Consider the following 25,653-nt stretch of genomic DNA (forward strand, 5'->3'; position numbering starts at 1 on the left):
TTTAACAAACGCGCACATGCATCACTTTCAAAACTAGCTGATCAGATTGCGCATATCTCCGTCTATTCTGAGCGTGTATAATATTTTCGAATTATGCTGGCGCGATAAGCACGCTCATTAAAATCTCTAAAAATCGAGAATTTTTACATAAAGCAGAATAAAAAGTGGACACGATAACAGTACCAAAAATTGGAAATAGTTGGTTATTACAGTATTATTAATATCCGATGCAGATCAAATCGTTTGTTTAAAATTATTGAATGGTTTCATAATAATTATAAGATAATATTTTTAAATAGTTTTAAGACTTCAATCTCCGCTTACTAGAGTTTATAAACAACTTTTTGAAAAATACAATTATCTCATCGAGCTTTAACCGAAGCGGCGTAGCTGCTGACAATTCGATTAAAATCTTCTTCCTAGAAAATTAATATACATAGTTCATTCATAGTTATATTTGATATATCAATTATAAACTATTTAACATAATAATATATCATGTCATATAACGTTTCATATTATTTTTTATATCAAGATTACAAACTTTTTAATATAAATTTTATTTTTATTAAAAATTATTTTTTTGACAAAATTATCCAATTCATAGTTTTCTAATTTGAGGTATAAAACTGCGTATATGAATAAATTGATGCTGGATAATTTTTTAAAAACAATTAATAAAAAATCGGTAATCAGAAAACACAGTGCAGTGGAGCATACTTCAAGACCATGGTAGACATCCCAAACAATTTTTATTTTCATAATGAACAGGGACCACTTCCCGATTCCAAAAACGTATTAAACAAAATCATCCATTGGGGGCTTTTTGAGAAATTAGATACTTTAGATTTTTGAGAGGAAAAAATTGTTTGGGATATCTACCATGGTCTTGAAGTATGCTCCACTGCACTGTGTTCAGAACAAGCTAAAAAATTTGAAATATTTTATATTGATTAACTTTTGATTAATATATATACTTAATGTATGTACTTAATATATGTACTTTATGTATATACTTTTGACTAATAAAAGTTTATAAAATAACCGGTTTTTTTAATAAACATTATCTTAAATACTTTGTTTACCAATAACAGCTGTTTACCAATTAATCAGATGATTTTAGTAAATGTAATATTTTAGTAATAATAATTAATATCAACTTATGTGAAATTGTGCAGCACTACTTGTGTTTAAGTCGACATTGTTATATTTTACAAAGAGTTTATTCAAGTAAGAAATTTTTTTTTCAGATAGATTAATTAGTTAAGAAAATGCCTCATGAGGCAAAAACACATGATGAGTTTGTAAAGTTGTTCTGCATTTGCTGTTTTCAGAAGTCAAAAGATTTAAGATTTATTAACTGCAAAGTGAAAACTAATTTATCAAATGGAAAACATGATTACTGCCAGCTTCTCAAAATGCACTTTTGGCAAGATTATGCGAGCCAAAACCCAGATCTCCCTGTTATGATTTGCTCAAAATGTAGAAAAAAGTTGTTGAGTGTAGATCCAACCTTTAAATCCAGACCAAATATAAGTACAATTTTCATTAAACAATTAGGTGATATATAAATAAATATGTTGCATATTCATGCCAAGAATATTTTTTTCTTTTAGATTTGAACACTAGAATTGTAAGAGGGGGCAAATGTGAATGTTTCATCTGTGAAAATGGAAGAAAGAATGGAAAAATTGAAGTTACAGTCCCAATGGTAGAATGCTTTACAGGAAACTCAGTTGCTCGAGGTCCTGAAAACCAGTTAGTAGAGAGAAATTTAAGCAATACATGCTATGCCCAAATCGGAAAAGGAAAGTCTCATCACCAAATTAGAGAGACAAAAGAATTTGTCAGCTATTGTACAGTCGGCATCCCATGTGACTAAACAAAGAGTTCTTTCAAGATCTTTGAAAGATCTTAGTTCAGATAAAGAAATAATTCTAAACACTTTTGGCCTGAATAAGATGGTTGTCAGGATTGGAACTGAGTCGAAAAAACCATATTTGACATCAGAAAAACTTAATCTCTTTCAACTGAAACTTCACTGCAGTGATCGTAAAATGATTAAGATAAATCAGTTTCTTCGGTCTGAGGGTGTAAATGATGAACCAGGATTCAGTAAGAAATTGACAAGCAATAATAATGCTATTCTAGACCTTTTTAATGGAGAAAAGCTTCCTATTTTTATGAAGGAAACGAGTAATACAGGGGAAAAAGAGGTAAAAATAAATTAAAATCTTTTTTCTTTACAAATCTCTAGCAGAGAACACATTTTATGTAAGTATTTTGAATATGTACATAAATATTTTTTTATCAAGTTTTAGGTTGAGTATTAACATTTAATTAGTATAACACAAGTGGCTAGGTAACTAATTCTTGATTTTGCATGTTTAGATGGTTGAGAAAGAGGTTCCTGGAGTATATTGTGATGATGTTGAAGAGCTTGTGGCCCTGGTCCTTCAACACAGAAATCAAGTCCCTAATGATGTTGATACCAAGCTTGGCGTAGATGGGGGGCAAGGGTACCTTAAAGTGACTTTGTCAATTACATTAAAACCAGAAATGAAGACACATACTGTCCCAGAGAAAAAAAGTCGAAATGGGGAAGGATATTCAAGCCAAGATTTTAAGGATTTAAGTGTTCACAAAACTCTCATTCTCTCCATTTTGCCCTCAATGAATGAAAGCTATGTAAATTTAAAAATGATACTTGATAAATTGAAGATAAATTCTTTGGACTACACTGTATCAGAAGATCTGAAAGTTTTGCTCCAGATGATTGGCAAACAGACAGCAGCATCTAAACATCCTTGCCCATTCTGTAAAACCTCATCTCCCAAAATGATGAAATCTGAACATTATACGTTGTCTTCTCTTTGCAAACTGTACGATGATTGGATGGTGGACGGTGAAAAAATTAGGAAATGCAAAAGAGTTTAGTAATGTTGTACATCCACCTCTATTAACTGGGGACCCAACCAAGAAGATAATTGAAATAGTTAATATACCAGGTCTACATATACTGCTAGGTGTAGTGGACAAGTTAATCTCAGAAATAGAAAAGAAGTTATTTGAAACCAAGGAGGAGGGATTTATATCTATAAGTTCTTTTTTGGGATCTATTAATCTCAACCGGGTATCTTGCCAAGGGCAGCATCGCCTGGAAGGCAATGCTTGCAACCTTTTCCTGAAAAAAATCGAGAGCTTGGAAGTATTTTTCCAACAGAAAGGCCTGGGTATTCAATAAGCCAAGCATATAAAAGTTTTACGAGATTTCAACAAAATAGTTCAAGGATGTTTTGGCAAATCTGTTAGTCCTACATTTATTGACGACATAAAGGAATTCTCCTCAAGCTACAGGGACCTGGGAGCCACAGTACCTTTAAAAGTACACATAGTAGAACAACATATTGAGGAGTTCATCAAAATGAAGGAAGGATAGTTTGGTAAGATTCCTACATTGTTTATTCAGTAAATTTAATAATATTGAATATAAATACAATACAATACATTTAATTTTTGATTTGTCAATCTTATTTCCTTATACAAGATATATATGATGTTTAGGATTAGGTTACTGGACAGAGCAGGCCTTGGAGTCTATTCATCAAGACTTCAAGCAGTTTTAGGAAAGTCGAAAAGTTGGGCAGCAGAGCCCAAATTATCTTACAGCACTGAAAAAAGCAACTGTTGCTTATAACTTTAAAAATTTTTGATCTAATAAATTTAATTTTTTGCAACTCCTTTAATTTTTTAATTTATTGACACATTTCTAAAACCTAACATACTTCCTAACTAAACCAAAAATACCAAATTGACTCTAAAAATATGTTTTAGATATAAAATAGGTTATACATTTTTTTCGGAAATGAAAAGAAATGGTTCATTTTAAGCATTCATCATGTTTCATGTGTATAAGACAATTTGACAGTGAATATGACCTCGGATAGTACTGTTGAAGAAAAACAAACCTTCTTGATTTTAAAAGACGGTCATTTTGACACAAAAAACGTCAAAATGAGAGGTTGCGTGATAAAAAAAATCAAATGAACGAAAACGTTAATGTGATTTTTTTATCACGCAACCTCTCAAAAATCTAAAATACCTAATTTCTAAACAGCCCCCAATCGATGATTTTGTTTAATACGTTTTGGGAATAGGGAAATGGTCCCTGTTCATTATCAAAAAAAAAAATTATTTGGGATGTCTACCATGGTCTTGAAGTATGCTCCACTGCACTGTGAAAATAAAGCATTAACATTTGTTAATAGCTATAAAAAATCCTTCAGTTACATATCACCGTAATAAAAGTGTATAAAACTGCATTTAAATATATCATTAGGGTAGATTAGGGTAATATGAGTAACTTGGTAATATGAGCATACTTAAAGATTTCTTAGATGTAAGAAGTGAAGTTAAAGTTGCTTTGTATTTTTCGAATTGACTTTATGTGGTGATAACAAGAATCAGTACAATTAGAGTAAATTTATATGCAGTAATTAGCGGCTATCATCTAATAAAAACGTTGTTAAATTTTTTGTGTTGTTAAAATAATATCATCACACGAAATTTTTGTACTAAAATACCAATTAAAAAAGTAAGCTAAAAATCAAATCCATTTTTATTTGAAAAACAATGCAGTGAAACATTTAGCTTTGACTTTTGTTAAATATGTAAATTTTGTGTAATATGATGCTCAAATTACCTAGTGTTTTTCATTGAAAATACCTAGTTAAAAGTCCTAAAATAGCAGCAGTTGAATACAAAACAAAACATAGTAAAAAATTTTAATATTTTAACAATACTAAATATTTTTCTGTAATTTAAATTCAAAAAATTTGAATTTTTTACGTTTAAAGATTTGAGTTAATAAAATTGGAAAAATTACAAACTAATTTTTTTTTGCGGAAAACATTGTATTGTTTCAAAAAAAAAGTGGCTTAAAATTTGATCTTTTAATGATAAGCTTTGTTAATAACGAATCATTATATTCCAAAAATTAGTTTTAATTGTCAGGTTGGTATTTTTTTACTAAATTAATGTTATTTTTTAAGTTAATTTAAAGTGCTCATATTACCAAGTGGCCTGGGTAATATGAGCATTTTTGGTACTTTTTTAAAACCTCTGTGTTTTTAGAAAAAAATTTCGGGTGCCAAAATATCTAATAGGATCATAAGAAGGGATCCCTAAAAATTGTTTATTCACAAAAAATTTGGATCCAGCTTAATTATTTTTAAAAGTATTCCAATTTTTGCTTAAGGTGCTCATATTACCCCAACCTACCCTATATATAATCTACATAACACTGCATAAAACTGCATATATATAACTGAATATAAGTTAACACTGTAATAAAGCTGTATATAAAAATTCGATTGGATTATAAATTCAATTGGTTTATAAAAAGACAACTTTAAGACAAATTAACTGCTTGCGTCGAACTAACAAATAGTCGTTTTAAGAGTTGAAGATTTGAAAGTCAAACTATCATTCAACTGCAACAAAAATATCAATCTACAAATTGCCAAAGAATCCAGAAAAGAGAAAAAGATAAAGCGATGGCACACTAAAAACTGATTTTATTTTTTCTGGCCATACAGTATGTCGCCTGCATTGGCAGATGGTACACCTTTTAAAACCAAATATGAGAAGCAAGACCAGGAAGTAATGTTAGAAAAACTGTAACTTCAAACGGTTTTTCAAAATACTCTACCAGATGAGTTACATCTTTTTCTCAAAGTTGACAAACTTTAATTCAACAACATTCAATCTATGTTCAGTAATAAAAACATGTCGTGCAGTAAAATACCAGATATGTTATCAAGAATTTTATCATTTATAATTTAATGTCTTTTTTGAGGTTCGGAATTTATTTATAAAGCAAATATTTATATGTAGAAAAAATATTTATTTGTAGGAATTTATATGTAGAGCGAATTTACATGTATATATTGCATAATATACAATGATGCAATCCATAGATGCAAATATATTCTCTGAATTTCAGTTTGCACAAATGTCAACAAATTATTGATACAGTAATTTTGATGACTGAAGACACTGGTAATAATTACTGATGGTAACTATGTAAATCAACAATTTTTAAAAATGTGTAACAGTTGATAGTAAACCATGGTCAACAACATCAGGTTTTATGCTCTTAACTCAGCCTCTCTTAACTCCAAAACAGCAATACACCACTACTGTATTTATTTGACATAATGAAAAATTTACACACCACTTTTACTACTGCATTTATTTGACATAATGAAAAACAAAATAAGAAATGATAAAAAACATGATTAATGAAAAATTTCAGGAAAAAATTAAAAATATAATTTTATAATATCATTGAAAACATAACAAACTAAAAAATTCCGAAACTCTAAGCCTAGGCTTTACTAAATTGTGTCTAATATTATGCATTCCTAATAAAATATCATCAATAGATACAAAATTAGTACAAAATTGAAAATGCAAAAATAGTGAAATGGCACTACCAAAAAAAATACAATGAAATGGCACTACCAAAAATAAAGATAAAAAATCAGTCTTTTCCAAATAGCAAAGTTGCATTTGTATGTCTTAGACAAAATTTAGATAAAAGGAATTAACTTTATAACACCATCAACACTGAGTGAGTCACAAGCAGTTAGAGATTGCAATACCGGTTTACCTATAAATCAAATCAAAATATATTATTACTGGTAAATAAGTTTGTCATTACCGGTAAAATCTGTAAAAATTATTATAAAAAACCTGTAAGAATTGTTCAAAAACAGTTTAAATATCTGACGGCAGTACAAATGTTATGTTTAAACACAACACAAAACTAACCTTTTAAAGAAAAAAAGGAACCAAATAAAACTATAACTACGACAATGTACACATCTACGAATTTGAATAATTCATCAATAATTTCAAAATATTCATAAAATCAGTTGATGATTCTATTCAAGCAGTTGTTGCGCGATTAACAGTCAAAAATGGTTTAGTAATTTTTTAATATTTGTTAAGTTTTGTACATCTTATGATTTATAGTTACTGTTAAGCGCTAAGGGTTAAACATACTTTTGAGGAGAGGAGTGCAGTTGAATTTGGCTTTGACAACTTGACCACGACTCTTTGCATATTTTGATAAATTACACATTTAAAAAATGCACTGAAAAAACCAAACTACACTGAAGAAAAAAAACAAACTATTTTAAATGAAAAAAATAAAATAAAACTTAATGAATGAGAAACTAAATAAAAGATAAACTTTGAAAAATAAAACTATAAAGTTTTATTTTTTTTTAAATTTAAAAACAAAATAAAATTTTTTTTTAGAAAAGATTAAGTTATTTAATTCTAACTTAATTACTTTAAAACCTGATTATTTAAAAACTTTGATATTTTCTATTAATTGAATTATATATATATATATATATATATATATATATATATATATATATATATATATATATATATATATATATATATATATATATATATATATAATGAATTATTGAATCAATTCTAAGACACCCAAGATAAAATAATAAAAAATAAACAAAAACAAAAAATGTGTTAAAAAAATTATAATAATAATAAAAAAAAAGCAATTTCTACAGGGCTACAAGTCTCAATTTTCTCTTATATATACAACCTTCGGAATTAGGTATAATGATATCGGCAATTTATTGCTGACCTTAAACTGTTAAAGGTCGAAATCAGGTAGGCTAAAAAAATTTAACACAAGGGGTTACCATAAAACATAGAAACGAGGTCAGCAATTTTTTCAAGACCTCAAACACTTTCAGGTCAGCATTGCTGAATGCCGACCCTAATTCTGAGTATATATAAGTCATAAAATAATATAATAATCAAAATATTTTTCTAAATAAAAAAATGATACCTTTGCAATATAATCTTTAGTAAACCTATTTGCTTCATGTCCTGATTTTAATTGCGCAATAAATCGATTGCTCACCTACAGTAAAAAAAAAAATTAACCTATTTTATTAAAACTAAAAATCAAAAATCAGATTGTGCAAAAAATGATCGATTAAGCCAATGCTGATGCATCGGTACATCACAAATATATATATATATATATATATATATGGTAAAGTATTATATACACACACATAAAGATATATATATATATATGCAGTGTCTCAAAAAATTATCCGACCAAACATATTTTTAAATATTTTTTCTATAAAAAAGTGCTGTATTTTCTTAAATTTAGATTTTTTTGGTAAACTCAAGATTAATAAAAATAAAAGAACATGTTTTTAAATAGATTTTATTTATTTTAATGTAAAATATGAATCACAAAGTTTTCTTAGTAAAATATGAATCACAAAGTCTTAAAATATAGGAACTTAGGTCGTTTTTTTATTGTCAAAAAAATATTCAACCAAACACATTTGTTTCATAATAAATTATTATATAACAAAACAATTATTTTAATACTTTGTTGGGCCTTCCTTAGCTTGGATTACAGCTTCTAGACGTCTAGGCATTGATTCGACTAAAGATTTTATTTCTTCTGGTTGAATCTTTTCCCAGGCTTCTTTAATTGCCACTTTGAGGTTATCTTTTTTGGAAAATGATCAATCTCCTACTTTTTGGTCTAAAATTTCCCACTAATGTTTAATGGGATTAAGGTCCAGTGATTGTGCCATCCCAAGACCTCAACATTATTTTCAGCAAACCACTCCCTGGTTTTAGTGGCACTATGCTTGGGATCGTTATCTTGCTGAAATGTAAAATCAGATCCTAGCCGAAGTTTTTGAGCAGATGACTTCAAATTTTGCTTTAATATGTTTCTGTATTGTACCTGGTCCATTATAATATCAATAAATTGGAGTTTTCCGACACCCTTCCAAGCCATTGAACCTCATACCATCACGTTACCGTCACCATACTTGACAGTTCCTCTCACGCAGCTTAATTTGTAGGCTTCCCCGTCTTTTCTCCAAACTTTTTGGGCTCCATCAGATGACTGATGAATTTTGATTTGGTGCTCCACAGAATCATTTTCCAGAAACTTAACAGCATGTTTTTGAACTTCTTAGCAAACTCTAATCTTCTTTTCATGTGTTTCTTACTCAAATATGGTTTATTACGCACAAGTCGTCCTTGAAATCACTGGTCTCAGATACGATTTCTGATTGTCTGATGGGATAACTTGATTCCATAATTCTCTTCAGCTTGCTCAGCTAGTTTTCGAGTAGAAATGAAGCAATTTTTCTTGACTTGCATAATTAAGTTTCTATTAAAACTCTAAGAAATCTTTTTTTTGCAACCCTGCTCTTCTTTTGTGGTTATTGTTTCAATCAAATTAATACACTGGTGTTATACCTTTAAATACACTGGTGTTATACCTTTGCCATAGAGCCATAAAACTGAGTACAATAATTGTTAAACAAACATCTCATCGTCATCCGAAGCAGTAGTTAAAATGTGTCCTAAGCATGTCTTATGTACTATGATTTTAAGTCCTAAATACTAAGTTTGATACTTCCAACTCTGTTCAGGTTACTAGCCTCCAATACAAAGTTAGGAAAAGAGTAAGTAACTCGTAACAAAAATAGAACATATTCAATAATCGCTGTTGTGCGCACCACAATGGAGAAAGCAATTTTGAATCACCTGCAAATAGTTAGATGTCCACAAGTTGTTGGTACACAAGTTCTACTTCTTCATTATGTTGGATACTGTATTATGAGGAATTCCAGTCTTTTGCTGCACCTGACGATAGGTTTTACCCTGATTGACTAGATCGACAGCTAAATTTCTCTGAGAACCAGTCCAATGACGTTTACCTCCAAACATTTTACTTAAAAGAACATGAAACCTTTTTTTTATACAAGACTTTTTTTTTACTACAAAAAAAGTTTTTTGTTATGCAATTTGATTAATGGTATAAAAATTTGCTAAAATATTTCAACAAATTTCACATAAAATTAATTAAACTTACCTAAATACCGCTTGGTTGGATAATTTTTTACAAGCCTATTCAATATTAAGTTTCTTTTAGGACAAATAATAAACCAACTGAAGCACAAATCAAAAAATACGAACGCTAAACAACATACTATTTCCAATAGAATTAAAATAATAGACAAAGTAAGTATCGCTATTTATTGTTTTAGTATAATTTAGAGCGTAAACATTTTTTTTTGGGAAAAACTTGTTTGGTCAGATAATTTTTTGAGACACTGTTTATATATATATATATATATATATATATATATATATATATATATATATATATATATATATATATATATATATATATATACATATTTTTATGTATATATATACATATATACATAAAAAACACTGAACAACAACAACCGCTAGATCTATTGAGTAATGTGATTACTAGAAATTAAAAGAGCTTTAACTATACATTTTCTAAATAAGAAAATCACTTTCAAGTTCCTTGTATGGCATGCTATTTGCGATTCAGGTTTTAAAAGCTTTCCTTTCATAGCAAATCACTCTTTGACACCAGATCTATATGTAAGTAAATGTTTGAAAAATTTACTTCTTCCTCTAATTAAAAGGCACAAATAAATGACTTCTTCCTCTAATTAAAAAGCACAAATAATCAACCTTATTTTATTTTCTATATATTCAAAAACCTTGTTAAATGTGCAATTAGAAACTACTTATAAAAGACTTATTGAACTTTTATACTGTTCATAATAACCCAGTACAATTGTGCTTTCACTGGTAACAAGAAAAGTCTGTTGTCAACTCTAAATTAATAAAATAAAAACTAATAGAGTGAATAAATACCTTTTTGTTCTGCCTTATCCTCTTTTTTTTCAGATATTTAAAAAACTTCTTATTAAAAGAGTCCTGCAGTACACAAAATTTTAAAAGATGGCTGCAATTCTAAACTTCAGATAAAACTGCATTTCTGATGAGAATGTTTTTAGTTACTAATCTATAATAACATTAGGAAGAATGCCCCTTAATTTATTCAGAGCCTGATTTTTTGTATACTTACTTCAGGTGCTTTGCCAAGATGCTGTGCAAGAACAGCCATATTAATCAATGTTTCTGGGTTGTTGCTGTCCTACATAAAAAAAAATTCTGACATTCATCAAATCAATCTCTAGACTCTCAGAACTAATGAAATATATCAAAAAATAAAAATATAATAAAAATAAATATATATAAAAATAATTTAATTTTCAGATATTCAGAAAAAATGCATAATATTGTAAGTAATTCATAAAATCATTTTTGTATACAGATTTTATAAAATGACTACTTCTTTATATGCCAAATAAATTCTATCATTTTTATATGCCAAAAGAATTGTAGCCTGACTTCGATTTTGTATACAAAAAATCAAAATAAACAACTCTTTTCAACATAATTATGTTAAAATGTTTAAATGTGCACAAACTATTACATAACTATTACAAATACATAATTATTATAATTACATAACTTTAAAATGTGTAAATTACCCTCTCTTGAGATTCTTGCAGGGAACTTTCAGCATCTTCAAATTTTCCCATTCTAATATAACAAGATGCTCGTGCATTCAAAAGAGCTACTGTAGGTGTATATTTATCACAAAGTTCTTGAAAAATATAATATGCATCTTGTGCTTTTTCACCACCCTAATGATAAATAAACTTTGATATATTTATAAATATGTCCTTACATTATGTGAAACTAAAAAACAATTTAAATGTAAAAACTTTTTAAAAGTATTTGTAATACAAGTCTCTTTGACCTCTAGGCTCAAAAATATGTTGAATATGAAAAAAAAAGAAAAAAAGAAATAGAGAATAAATATTGATCACTATGATCGGTTGAAAGTTGTACGACTTTAAATTGAGTTTTCTCAAAGACCACTTAACAATTGTAATGATTTTCTTTTTATAATGATGCTTACATAATCAGTTTTTATTTCAACAAAAATAAGTAAAGCCTTAACTTTATGACGTGCAAGTAATATAATTTTTTGTAAAGTACTTGCCATCATCTCCACAATTTTAATTTGCGCCACTTTTTTTGTAGCATTAATCCATAAATCTTGGAAATTTTTAACACTATTTTCACATTTGCCTCTTTTTCCTCAATATTCCTTTTAAAATTGCCTAGTAAGATTTGATAACTCGCTGCTCAGGACAGTTTGGCACATTAGCAAATGTGCCTAACTGTCCTGAGCAGCGACTATTTTTCTTTTACCACTGCATTACTTTTTTGGAATGGTGGATTGATGCCAGATCTGGCCTAAATAAGGTTGATTATTTGTGCTTTTTAATTAGAGAAAAAAGTCATTTATTTGCATTTTTTAATTAGAGAAAGAAATCTGTTTTTGAAGCATTCACTCACATATAGATCTGGTGTCAAAGAGTGATTTGCTATGAAAGGAAAGCCTTTAAAACCTTAATTGCAAATAGCATGCCAAGGAACTTAAAAGTGATTTTCTTACTCAAATGTACTTAAATTAGTCAGAAGCTTTATAACGTTTTGACTGATAATATTATTGATTACATGGAATCATCCAGTGATCTTTTTTACAGTAAGTTACATCGTCTTCTAAAATGCATAAAATTTTTTTGGTAATTAATTTAAGCAAATTTTTAGCTCATCCAATTGCCTTGATTTCTCGATCAAGCAACCCTTTTGGTATTTTTTTCTTGTAATATGCTTTTAGAATTTTTTTTAAATACTTTTTGAACAAAATCTTTATTACATTTGTACTTTGTAGCTAAATCTTGTTGTGTCTGAGTTGGATTTTGATGAATTGATTCGACTATTAATTTTGCTTTCTTTTTGGAAACAAATTTTAATTTTTCACCACTTCCCAATTTTCTTGTAACAGTTTTATTTTCCTTATAACATTTTATAATAATTGCAACAGTTTATTTTGGAACTTTACATGCTTTCGAAATAATTTAATATGCGAACGATGGATATTCTATGTATAACTTTAAAATTTGGTAATCGATTTTCTGACTCTTTACTGGACATTGCAAAAACTAATGGGGAGTAAACAAAACTACACTCTCACACAAGAAAACTAATTATGTTAGCATCATTATAAAAAAAGTCATAACAATTGATTAAGTGGTTATTGAGAGAACTCAATTTGAAATTGTCCAAATTTCAACCGATCATGGTGATATTACATACTTTCTGTTATACCTAACAATTTGCTAACAGATTCTCAAAAAAGATCAAAAAAGAAGATAAATAGTGTGTTTGCTTATTAAAATCAAATAAAGTTTTTATTATATTTATGTTAAATATAATGATAACCATAAATGATTACTTGAAAAGGTATCAAAATTTATTAGGCATCATTGCTAAAATTTTAAATTTAAAATAACTTTAATTTCAATTTATATGCACAAAAGTAACTCTTACAACTGCCAAATTGAACCATGCTGTTGCAAGCTGAGAAAGAGTTGCGTCTTCATCCATACCCTTCAATTTCCAAAAGTTTTTTTATTTACATACATTTATAACATTTATTTACATACATTTATACAATACATTTATAACAGCAACAGTTAAAATAAATGCTATCAAAAAATATTGCACCGAATTCATTTATAATGAACTTTACTAGAAATCATATTATTGTATTAAATCCTAATTTTTCAATTATCTAAAAAGCAAATATTATAAAAATAAAAATAATAACAATAATAATATTTATATAATTTTTATGATATACAGACAATAATAAACAGAAAAACATACTTGCATTCTTGTGAGCTCTTTTCTAAATATAAAAATTTAAAGAATTCAAGCTACATCAGAACTAATTAAAGAAAATAAAATATGATCAAGTTGAACTCAAACTTACTTAGCAAGATCAAGCCTGTCCATTGATATATAAATTTGTACAGACAAAGCAGCGCTAGAATTTATGTAAAGACTAAATTTTAATACTTTGTTATTTTCATCAATATTTTTTTCTAAAAAATTTTTTTTACAGTGTTTAATATTTTCAGGGTGGAGTCAAGAAAGACACCTAGTAAAATATAACAATACTCTTTAAATCTTTTTTAAATTTTTTTTTTTTTAGTGTCAATAATTGCAATAAAAATCATACTAAAATATTATTCAAATTTTTTAACAAAAATTTTTATATTTATGAACATGCAATAACAGACAGTAAATAACAAAAAGTAAGCAAATAATAAAGTAACAATAAGTACACAAACAGTGTGTAACAGAAAGTAAGCAAACAGCAAGTAAGAGGACAGTATCCATTATTATTTATGAGCATTTATTTTATTCATATTTAAGTGGATTTTAAAAATAATTTTATAAAACATTTTTGTTTCCATTACAATACAAGGTTGCTGAACACAAGAAATAGAGACTTATAGAATGTTCCAGAGGAATAGAAAAATTCCAGGAGCTATTGCTGGATGGTAATGTTTAAATTTAAAAAATAATTATTTTTTTTAATTTTTTAGATTAGAATTAGAGTATTTTCACTGTGAATTTCTACAGTGAATAGGTCCAAAATCAATAGATCAGAAATTTCTAAGTTGCTTACCCTAAATTTTAAAAGACAACTAACACAAATGATGATGTACATTTAATAACCAATTGCACTCAATAGGACAACAAAAAATTGTTGTCTGAATTAAAAAAGCTACTCAAACTCGTGGTTTATGGAGCCCATAAATAAGAGGATGAAACATTTATTCAAATAATTTCTAATTCCAGGGTTGCATTGATTGATAACCAAAAGTTAATTGATTAAAAAGTCACTTTCTTAACTCGAATTCTCAAGGGCTTTATTCCAATTTAGCTCATTCATTATAAGCAAATTTAATGATATTTTTATAAGTTTATTTTGCGAAGAATAGTAGAAGGCAATATAGACTCTAAATAGTTATTAAAAAAAACTTTAAAGTTTGTTAGTACACTTGCTAATTTTAAATTAATAGCAATAAATGGATGCAAATAAGGACCACAGATGCAGATTATCTACAGTTAAAAAGTGGGAAAAACATTTTAATTTTGAGTTAGAATACAATTTAAATGGAAATGAAGTTATAAGATTAAGATGCAGTTTATGTAAACAATTTGAAAAACGGATAAGTCAAACTTGTTTACATAAACTGCATCAAACAAAATTGTTTTACATGACCTGGATCAAACCAGGAACAATATCAATAAAAAGATTCACTGGTATCACACTTTAGCAGTGCGCAACATAAAGAGGCCACGCGAATTCATCAACAAACAACATTAGGTTCAGTTTCATTATCTAACCATGTTATTCATAATACTCCAACCGGGCGTGGTTTACGTAAAATGGCTGTAAAAGACGCTGACTCGTTACAGAAAAAGTTTAATATTGCGTATTACTTGGCAAAACGAGAGCGCTCATTCAAAGATTATTCTTATTTGATTGCATTAGAAAAGAAGAATAAGGTTACAAATTTAGGAAATTCTTATGCCACTGACCGTGCAGCTGCAATATTTACAGATTACATTGGCACCGTAATTAAAAACTAATTAACTGAATGTTTAAAAAATTGTAGATTTTACTGTGTTCTCTGTAATGGAAGCACAGATTTAGCTGTACTCGAACAGGAATTGATTTACATACTTTATTTGAAAGAAGGAAGTCCGAAAGTAGAATTCTTATCTATTGAAACAGCAGAGAATTCTAATGCTGTTGGCCTGAAAAAATGTATAACAGACGCTCTTACAAGAGTTGGTATTGACGAACTACTTTTACAACTTTATCACTTGTATCAAAAGTCACCAAAGCACTACCGAGAACTACAAGGATTAGCCAAAGCTTGGGGTAATAGCGTTCCGAAACCAACAAAAGCATGCGGAACTCGGTGGATTGATCACAAGTATAAAGCAATGAAAATTGCTTTAGAAAATTATGGTACGTTTATGACACATATTGAATCATTGGCTATAACAGACTCCCAGGTAGCAAAGAGAGCAGAGTTAAAGGGTTTTTTAACTCTGGAAAAATGCGTCTGTGCCTATTCATTTATCAATATATCTTGATGTTTTATCTCCCCTTCGGCATCTGAGTTTAAGTTTTCAGAACAATATTCATGATCCAGTAAAAGCTGTAAGAAGAGTTCAAGAATTTACATGGACAATGGCCAAGGTACAAATCCTTTTAGAAAATTCGCTAGACAATTTGCTTGATGATACAAGTGTTATGACCCATTATAAAAAACTGTCTAAAGATATTGAGACAATTGATTCAAACCAATGTTATCAAATATTGCACTTTCTATATATACCAAAGTTAATAGCCATGTTTTTGACCAGTACAAGCTAATTATTGCAAATATTACTATATGTATGGAAGGTCGTTTTCAATATCTCCAAAAATCACCATTGTTTATACATTTGGTAGCTTTACTTGACGTTTATAACTGGCCGTTAAATGTGAATAATAAAACTTTTGGCGATAAAGCTATCGGTGAAGTTGTTGAACATTTTCCTGAATTTTTAATTGGTGTAGGATGTGATTTGAATAATATACTTCACGAGTGGATCATTTTAAAAGCATACATGTTTCCCATCATAAGTAACAATCAAAATGAGTATTATTTGAAAATTTGGGAAATTGTTTTTTCCAAATCAAATTTGGTCAAAGAATGCCGAAATATTCTTGATATTTTTGAACTATTTTAAATTTGTCCTTTTACAAATGCAAAAGTAGAACGAACGTTTTCATGTATGAATTGCGTAAAAAATGACTGGAGAAGTTGTCTTAGACGAGATCTCTTAGAATCTCTACTTCGGATAAGTGAAGAAGGTCCTGAGATTGAAAATTTGAACCTGATACTGCTATGAATGAATGGTATAATGATAAAGTTAGACAGTTGTCAGCAAATTTTCATCGTTATCCGGAAAAAAGAAAAAGAAAGTCAGGAAAAACAGACATTGATCTAGAGACAGCTACAATATCGGATTTGGAAGAAAGTGAAAGCGAGGATGAAAATTGTGACAATCTTTAATTTTATTTTAGCGCATTGTAACCCCTTAAAATTAAAATATTAAATAATAACTTGTAATGGCGTATGATTTTTTGCTTAGTAAACAATTTTTTGTTAGTAAAAATCCTGAAAAATTCTAAGCATTAAACTAGTGAAATGATTACAAAACGATCAAAATATTTACGATTACGATCTAATACTTTTTCTATTAGCAATCAAAAAAAGTATTAAATCGTAAAAGATTCTATTATTTAGACACATTTTTTTCTTTCGCTTTATTTTATTGAATAAAAAAAGTGAACGCTAACTTTTATTAAAAAATACATTGAATGAAAAAGCAATAGATAGAAATATCATGGGAATTTGATAAGGTTTCTTAGATAAGAAAACTTACTTAATAAGAATTTAATTATCATTCTTGTTTGTGATTGTGCGAGTTTTCGTAAAAATGTTAAGTTTTAACATTTTCACGATAATGTTTTCGTCATTTTTAATAGTTTTTTATAACTGTTTTAAATTTATAGATTATTTTGTAAGAGTTTTAAATAATTTTTTTTACTGTTAAAAATTTATAGAAAATTAAATATTCTAGTTGTTTTAAACAGTTTAAAATATGTAAATAAAATAGAAAATGAAGTAATTAATTAAAAGAAGATTATATCAAGTTCATTGATTTTACAAAAATACAGCCGTTAGATTTAATGCAATATAATAATAGTAATAATATAAATTATAACTAAAGCTACTTTACAACCGCTGAACGTAAATGTTATGACATCTTATGCAAAAATGAGACTTATTATATATGTTATTATAAATAAGTTAAAATAAATAATGCCCCCTCCTCTCCAGCAGGAGTGGAGGAGGGGTTATGAGCAACAAAAAAATCGCGCTTAGATTTTTTTATGTTAATTTGAGCCCTGTACTTGTAAAAACAAAAAAACAGAGGAATTTATATTTACAAATTAAATTGAAACTGTCAACTAGTATGCATCCCATTGTTTAAACAATCCAAACAAAATAACAATTTAAGATAACTCATCTAGTCACAACATTAGAAGCAAAGCAATAACTACTAAACCATTTTTTTTTTTTTTTGACAAATTACTTAATTTATACAATTATGATTGTCCTTAAATGTAAGTTGATAAAACTATTTTAATATAAAACATAACTCTATAATCCAATATACTAGCTCAGTTAAGCACTCTACTCAAGTTTGTCTACAAAATAGAAAAAGAAAAAAAATTAGAACTACTTGAGCAAAGAGAATTGTTTTCAAAGAAGATACAGATTGTTACTTTTAATTAACAGCAAAGTTATAAAGTTAGACAATATTTTCCTAATTATTTCAAAAGACTATTCTTCAAATTCAGAACGAATGTATGAAATAACATTAAACATATGAAATAATAAGTTTCACAATACAATAGTAGTTAAATGAAAAAAACAAGGTTTACAATAGTGGTGTTGCACAACAGTTTAAATTTATGAAACTATTGAATTTATAAATATCTTATTGCAGTTGTTTTATAAATAGAAATCTAAAAGTAATCAAAACTAAAGACAATGGCGATGCTTTAACACAATTAAACCCAAAGAAAAAAAATACTTTGTAACAAAAAACAAGTATCTTTTCCTTACCATTCCAGAGCAGTAGACTGATAAAGACAGCGCAGAGCTGAATCTGTATCCTAAACATTTTAAAGTAATTTGTTTGCATTAATATTTCATGTGTAATTTATTAAACTATTTAACAAATATGTTAGTCAAAATAAAAAAATGCTTTTAATACTTACATATATTAGAGATGTCACAAATATTTGGTGACTATTTGGTATTCACCTATTAGGAAACTTTTTTTAATATTCCGTATTCTGCTGAATATTACTAACTATTCAGCTGAATACCAGATTATAACAAACAAAAAAACGCATACAAAATGATTACAAATAACTACTTCTTTAAATTTTTTACTTTAACAAATAATAAGCATATTTGATACTTAAAATCTATAATAAGTAATGATAAAAACATTTTCATAAAATTTGCTGTCCACTTAAAGCAAACAGTTTCCTGTAAAAACCTTTCATTTGCAATTGGATTTTTTTTCCACATCTTCATATGTGTGCATTCTTTTTGCAGAGATTGGTTTGATTGTTTTCAATTACATCTCTTTTTTTTCCTAAGTGGAGATAAACCATTGGTGATGGTTCATCTGTGTCAAGCAGCCTTTTACTGAAAGATTACATTTTCACTGACAGGGATGAACCCAGACCTGTTTTAGTATTGACCCAGACCTGTTTTAGTACTGCTGGAGCGGTATGGGCACCCTAAAAAAAGGGCCCAAAAACTATTTTTATTTTTTAAATTTTTTTATGCTTTTTTATTAAAACAAGAAGAAAAAAAAATTCAGTTTTAAATACAGTAGTATATAAGTAATTTTCAGTTTATTTTAGCTACCTCATTTTTCTTATGGTCAATAAAATAAATTTAAAAAATATAGCTTTTTTACATAATTACATGACATAACTGTTCTTCAGTTTCTAACTGAGGGATAGTTTTAAAAAAACGAAAGTTGTTACAAAATTTAATTTTAAAAACTTGTTGCAAAATTTTATAACAATGGAATGTATAAAAAATTTGCTTTGTCGAAAGATAAAACAATTTTAAAATATCCATTCAGAGTAATGTTAACTTTTGTTTTTCGGCAATTAAGAGTTAACTGCTTTTGATAATAATTGAACAAAAGTAAAAAATTTGTCTTAAAAACTATCATTAAGTCTTAAGTAAAATAGTTTTCTTATAGTAACTAAAGTTAAATCGCCCACAGGTAAATTGATGTAATCAAAAAAATGCCTTTAAATCAACTCCTCATCTTAGGATAAACTAAGCAAGATGAACACAAATGATTAAAATGATCAAAAAAATGATGATTAAAATCATTGTCACGGCACCAATTTTAACTAGGGGAGGAGGAGGAAAGTGGGTGAGAGAGAGGAGAGGTAATCAAAAACATCACACTCCCCCCCCCCCCTGTTGCCGGAAAAACTGCGATATCCCCAACTGTTGCCGAAAAAAATTGTTGCCGGAAAAAAAGCGGTATCCCCAAATAAATACTGGGTTCTTCACTGACTGACCAAATCTTTCACTAAGAAAGAATGTCACGCATCACAATTTTTCTTGGGGCATTGAATATATATTTTTTTGTATTGCTCTTTGTGTTTTAAATAATCGCATGAAATTAGTTTTGAAATATGCATCAAAACCTATAATTGACATTCCCATTAAAGTTAAACCATGCTTTAAGTTCAGGTTGAAGTGAAGATATTATTTTTAAAATGTTTTAAGTTCTTTCAAAGAACTTCTTTGTGCCTATATCTATATCTGTCTATAGGAACTTCTGAAATTATCTCAGAAATGCAAGTGACCTGAGCTGGTTATTTTTGTAATCTTTTTGAAGAATATGATACTTTTATACATAACTTTAGTTAAAACAACATGATATATAAAAAGTATATTAACAAAGCAACTAAATACCACCAAATATTTGATGTTTGTCAAAATCACATCTGATATTTGGCAAAATGACATCTCTAATATATAATAGTATATTAATAATATATAAGTGTATATTTGTAAATAAAGAAAATATCTTTATATTATCATGTATAATATTGTATACTTAAAAGATTGCTTAATAGATTAACTAGAGCTATTTAGTATATATGTTACTGTTACCTACAGTACCAGGAATTAGGTAAATGCTAATGTTTATAATATAATAAAATATTGCTACTCTGAGTTTCATGTGTTACCACAATCTTCAGGCAAGTTCAATTTTATATTAAAATTAAATTTTTACTACTTGCCTGAATTTTAACACCTGAAACTCAAAGTAGAAATATTATATTATATTATAAACATTAGCATTTAGCTAACTCCTGGTACTGCGGGTAACAGTAACATATATACTATAAAGACCTTTTTTTTTAACGTTTTTTACAGCAAATACTGTTGTTTTTTTTTGCTGCGAAAAAACGAAAACGGCAAAAAAACACAGATATTGGGCAGTATTTCTAAATTCCTCCAGGACGAGGGGGTACCGCTGCCCAATTTTTTTCCTAGAATAGTTCCTGTATGTATATATATATCAGGGCTTGTGATGAAGCGAGCGCGATCGCGCTCCGCTCGTATAACGCGCCCGTAAACGGTATTTTCAAACGTTCTAGGCGTGATAAACAACTCTCGTTCAGCTTATAACAAGCGTATAAAATAACGCTCGTCCAATAGTTCAAGATTATTTTTTTATTTTCATAAAATATTTAAAAAAGATTTTTTATTAAAGATATTCTGTTATCAAACAACTGATATAAAATATAAAAAGCACAACGTCGTTCTCTTTTGCACTAACGTAATGAATGTATGAGCAGCTTAAAGTCGTTAATCGTCACTAATTTCAATAATGGAATGTGCACGTGGAAACACAATGTGAATACAAAAATGTGCAAATAAAATAAGAATAGAAAATTAGAAAACCATTGTAAGAAAATTAAAACTGCGGAGTATTTTTAATCTTGTGAAAATATCAAGTAAAATTTATTTGATTTATTGTTTGTAATATTCCACACATCGTTTATGATAAAAATAAATATTATTAATAGAGTAATTTTTAAAATTAGTTTTTGTTCATAGTATAGATTTTTTATTAACTATTATTTATTTTAACTCAAATTTAAAACAATTCTGTTGTTTAGTATGTTCGCAATTAAGGACATTCGAAAAGAAAACTAAGTAATGATGTCAATATTTATTAAATGAAAAGTTATTATTCTTATTTACTATTATTTCAAATTATTCTTGTGTTATAACATTTATTTTTAAGATAAGAAACTTGTGTTATAACATTTTTAAGATAAAAAACTTGTGTTATAACATTTATTTTTAAGATAAAAAAACGTAATTTAAAAAAGAAATTTTTGAAAAAAATTAAATAATTAATTTGAATAAAAAATATCAAGAAATGTAAAAACCATTAACCGTTAATTAAGTTTACAGAGTAACATTTTAAAATACATATATCAAAACAACGAAGCAAAACTAAGTCACTAAATTATACTTCAATACTAAATCAATAAGAAGTTGCGTTTTTGTTTGATATTTTTTTTTTATAACATAAATAGTTAAAAATAAAATCGCGATCTGACAATATACAAAAAGTTTGGAAGTATAAAAATCTCTTTCGTTGAAGTAGTTTCATAAGTGTGATACTAATTCAAATATTTTTTGACGAAAAAATTATGTAACAAATAAAAAAAGATATAAAAAAGAAAAAGCTTTTTATGAGTATCGCCTTTCGCAATTTTCATAATCGCGCTCGCCGACGTTATCTCGAGCGCACATAATCACGCCCGATGAAAACATATTCTAATTTTACGAGCGCGATATAACACGCTTGACGATTTTCTTCATCACAAGCCCTGATATATATATATATATATATATATTTATATATACAAATATATATAATATATGTATATGTATATATATATATATATGTATATATATATATATGTATATATATATATATGTACATATATATATATATATATATATATATATATATATATATATATATATATATATGTATATATGTATATATGTATATATATATATATATATATATATATATATATATATATATATATATATATATATATATATATACACACATATATATATACATATATATTTACATATTATATAATTTCCTGTGTCATAAATTGATGAACTTTTGCTCAAAAGTAATGAAAATGGGTTTTATGCTTATTAATTTTCAAAAAAGGTTACCCACAACACGAAATGTTTCAAATGGTATATAAGTAGTATTTGCAGGCAGTAGCATGATTTTCTGAAGCCTAGAATTTTCTTGAACTTTAATGAACTTTCTTGACTGTTCTGGATGTTTTTAGAAATCTCTGAAACCTTTTAGGATTTTTTGGAGCTTTCTAAAAGTTTATGGAAATTAGCAAGATTTAGACTATAAAAGCTGCCTGTTTGAACACCACTAATAATTACTTGTAAATCTGTATTCGTCAGGTGGCAGTCAAATAATATAGAAGTACAATACAACTTATATTTATTATTATTGCTTTTCAAAAATATATTCAAGTATTATCTTCAATCATAATGTCCTATAAGAAAAGTGCTATTAATACTGAAAAAAAAAGACAATCTGGATGAAGAAACTTGTATGACTTTATGAGTCACATAGGATAACAAGAACTATTCCACTAGAAGAACAATCAAGGTAACACTCAAAATCCAAATTGTTGGTTGTCATCTGTTTCTAGGAGAATCCATCAAAGAGAGACGAGAACGCATAAACAAATTGAGAAAGAATAACAAGTTTATGGAAAAAAAAATTAAACTTTCCACATTTATCAATTCAAGTTAAGGATAAAGGATTGCAACATCTTCAGATTGAAAGGATAGGTTGGGTATACAACTGGAAAAGCTGCTAGTTAAAAAACTATCCACCAATCCAAAAGAAGAAAAATGTCCTTGAAGCCTACTTCAACAACAGTAAAGGCAACAGCAACAACGCCAACTTTTTAGTTGAGTCTGAGGCAGAATATCAAGAGTCCGCAAGTACCAGCAAGAACTACAGCAAAACCAAAACTACAACCAACTTCTTCAAAGTTGTCAACTAGCAAAACAGGAACCATTTGTCAAAGAGATTTTACTGAAAACAGAATATTTCCTAAAGTGAAGTTTAAGAAAACATCTAAATTAAATAATGCAAAATGGAATTCCCGAGCAATACTAGCTTATTTGGCATTTATTCTTTTACCAGAGAGAAGAGACTAAACACTCAATTTTGTAGATTCATCCCTTCCAGATAGGCGGACCATTGGTTTACTGACCAAATGTACAATGCAGGTGATTATCGGAAGCTATATAGCAGGTTGCAGGGTCATGAAAAAGTATTAATCTTAGTGAAAAAGTTTTGAAATTAGGAACCATTGAGACTGGAAATTTCTAAAACAAAACAGTATGCAGAACAAGCAATCAAGAGTCTTCAAGATCTTTTTGACATGTAAAAAGACGTGTAAAAAGACTTGTAAAAAGAAAAAGAACCTCCAGCGTAGATTTGTTTTGTCTTTCCCAGTATAAAAACTCTATATTACACTTTAACTAAGCTGAATACAACTCAACATTTTTTCAATATATAAGGTAGCTTTTCATACTTGTAGAATTGTTATTTAAGTTTGTTATTTAGAGTTTTATAATGTGAAAATAAACTACATAATAAATGTCCAATTAAAAAAATTAAAACTTAAAAATAATGATCATAAAATTGTATGAAATTTTATCCATACGCATATGGTAAATTTGAAATTTTGACCTTTTTCAACAAAAAAATCGAATTAGAAATTTTTTTTTAATTTCTTTTGTTTTAAATATTTATCAATTTATGAAACAGGAACAAGGGGTCACAAAAAAGTTATAACCCTAATATATATATATATATATATATATATATATATATATATATATATATATATATATATATATATATATATATATATATATAATATATATATATATATATATATATATATATATATATATATATATATATATATATATATATATATATATCAGGCTTGGCCAGGAAGGCATGCGATTTCACATCATAATATGACCACGCAAATACTATTTGATTTTACTTAACTTGACCACGGCTGTTAATAAGTTTTAAAAATTTGTATGCGTTTTAAAAACGCGCCATAAAAATCTTAACTCAACTATATAGAAACTTAAAAAAAACGTTAAAGAAGCGAATATATTTTCGTCAAAAAAATAAAGAAAACCAAAATAAAAATAACTTGCATAAAACTAAAATAGCAAAAATAGATTTAAAACTTGACTAAAAAAAATAATAAACTATAACGATAAGATTATCTAAATTACGTTTGGAATAAATAACTTTGAATCGTTTATCTTTACTTATGTTTTTATAATTTCATATTATGCAAAACCCTTTTTAAATAAAGTAACAACTTACAACGGACAATTGTTTAATAAACGCGTACGTTTAAAAGTTTAAAAAAAGATTCTTAACAATTCTTCGCACAAAAAGTAAAAAAAGTAAAAATAATTAAATCGTTTATTTGAAAAATTGTCATAATTCTTTTTTATTTAAAAACATTTATAATAAAAAATAAATACTTAAGTAAATATAAAAAATGTGATTTGTTACTTTATTTAAATGCGTTTCAATAATATAAAAACGCAAGTAAAGATCAAAGTTATTTAATTCAAACGGCTTTCAATAAAGTTTGTCTTTTTTTCTTCTTCTCAGTAAAAACTTTAATGATTCTAATATAAAGTTTACTAAAGAGACCTTTGCTGTTTAAAGTCGTCGCTTATAAAATTTTTTTTTTCAATTTTTACGTTTGTTTTATTTATTAAAAAAATTTTATATAATTAAATAATATAAATAAAAAATTATACAACTTTCAATGATACTTTAATTACAATCATTAGCTACTTTATTTAAAAGCGTTTTGCTAATAAAAAAACGTTAGTAAAGATAAACTTATCGAAATTATTTATTTTCGACATAATTAAAAACTAATTATTTTAGCGCATTTGTTTAAAACCGTGGTTAAATCAT

At 27.3% G+C, this 25,653-nt stretch overlaps 1 protein-coding gene across 1 annotated transcript in view; it reads right to left on the reverse strand.

The window, feature by feature from the left end:
* Positions 1–318: 318 nt before the first annotated feature.
* Positions 319–25,653, reverse strand: part of LOC100209556 (coatomer subunit epsilon) — a 32,682-nt gene continuing 7,347 nt past the window's right edge. The window contains exons 5-12 of the mRNA XM_065816465.1: positions 18,615–18,664; positions 13,838–13,891; positions 13,732–13,753; positions 13,393–13,452; positions 11,478–11,633; positions 11,009–11,077; positions 7,895–7,969; positions 319–419 (exon numbers count right to left, since the gene is read on the reverse strand). Of these exons, the coding sequence (XP_065672537.1) occupies positions 363–419; positions 7,895–7,969; positions 11,009–11,077; positions 11,478–11,633; positions 13,393–13,452; positions 13,732–13,753; positions 13,838–13,891; positions 18,615–18,664 (543 nt within the window). The 3' untranslated portion in view covers positions 319–362. The remainder of the gene's footprint in view (positions 420–7,894; positions 7,970–11,008; positions 11,078–11,477; positions 11,634–13,392; positions 13,453–13,731; positions 13,754–13,837; positions 13,892–18,614; positions 18,665–25,653) is intronic.

Source organism: Hydra vulgaris, chromosome 13 (genome assembly GCF_038396675.1).
Source record: "Hydra vulgaris chromosome 13, alternate assembly HydraT2T_AEP".
NCBI lineage: Eukaryota > Metazoa > Cnidaria > Hydrozoa > Anthoathecata > Hydridae > Hydra > Hydra vulgaris.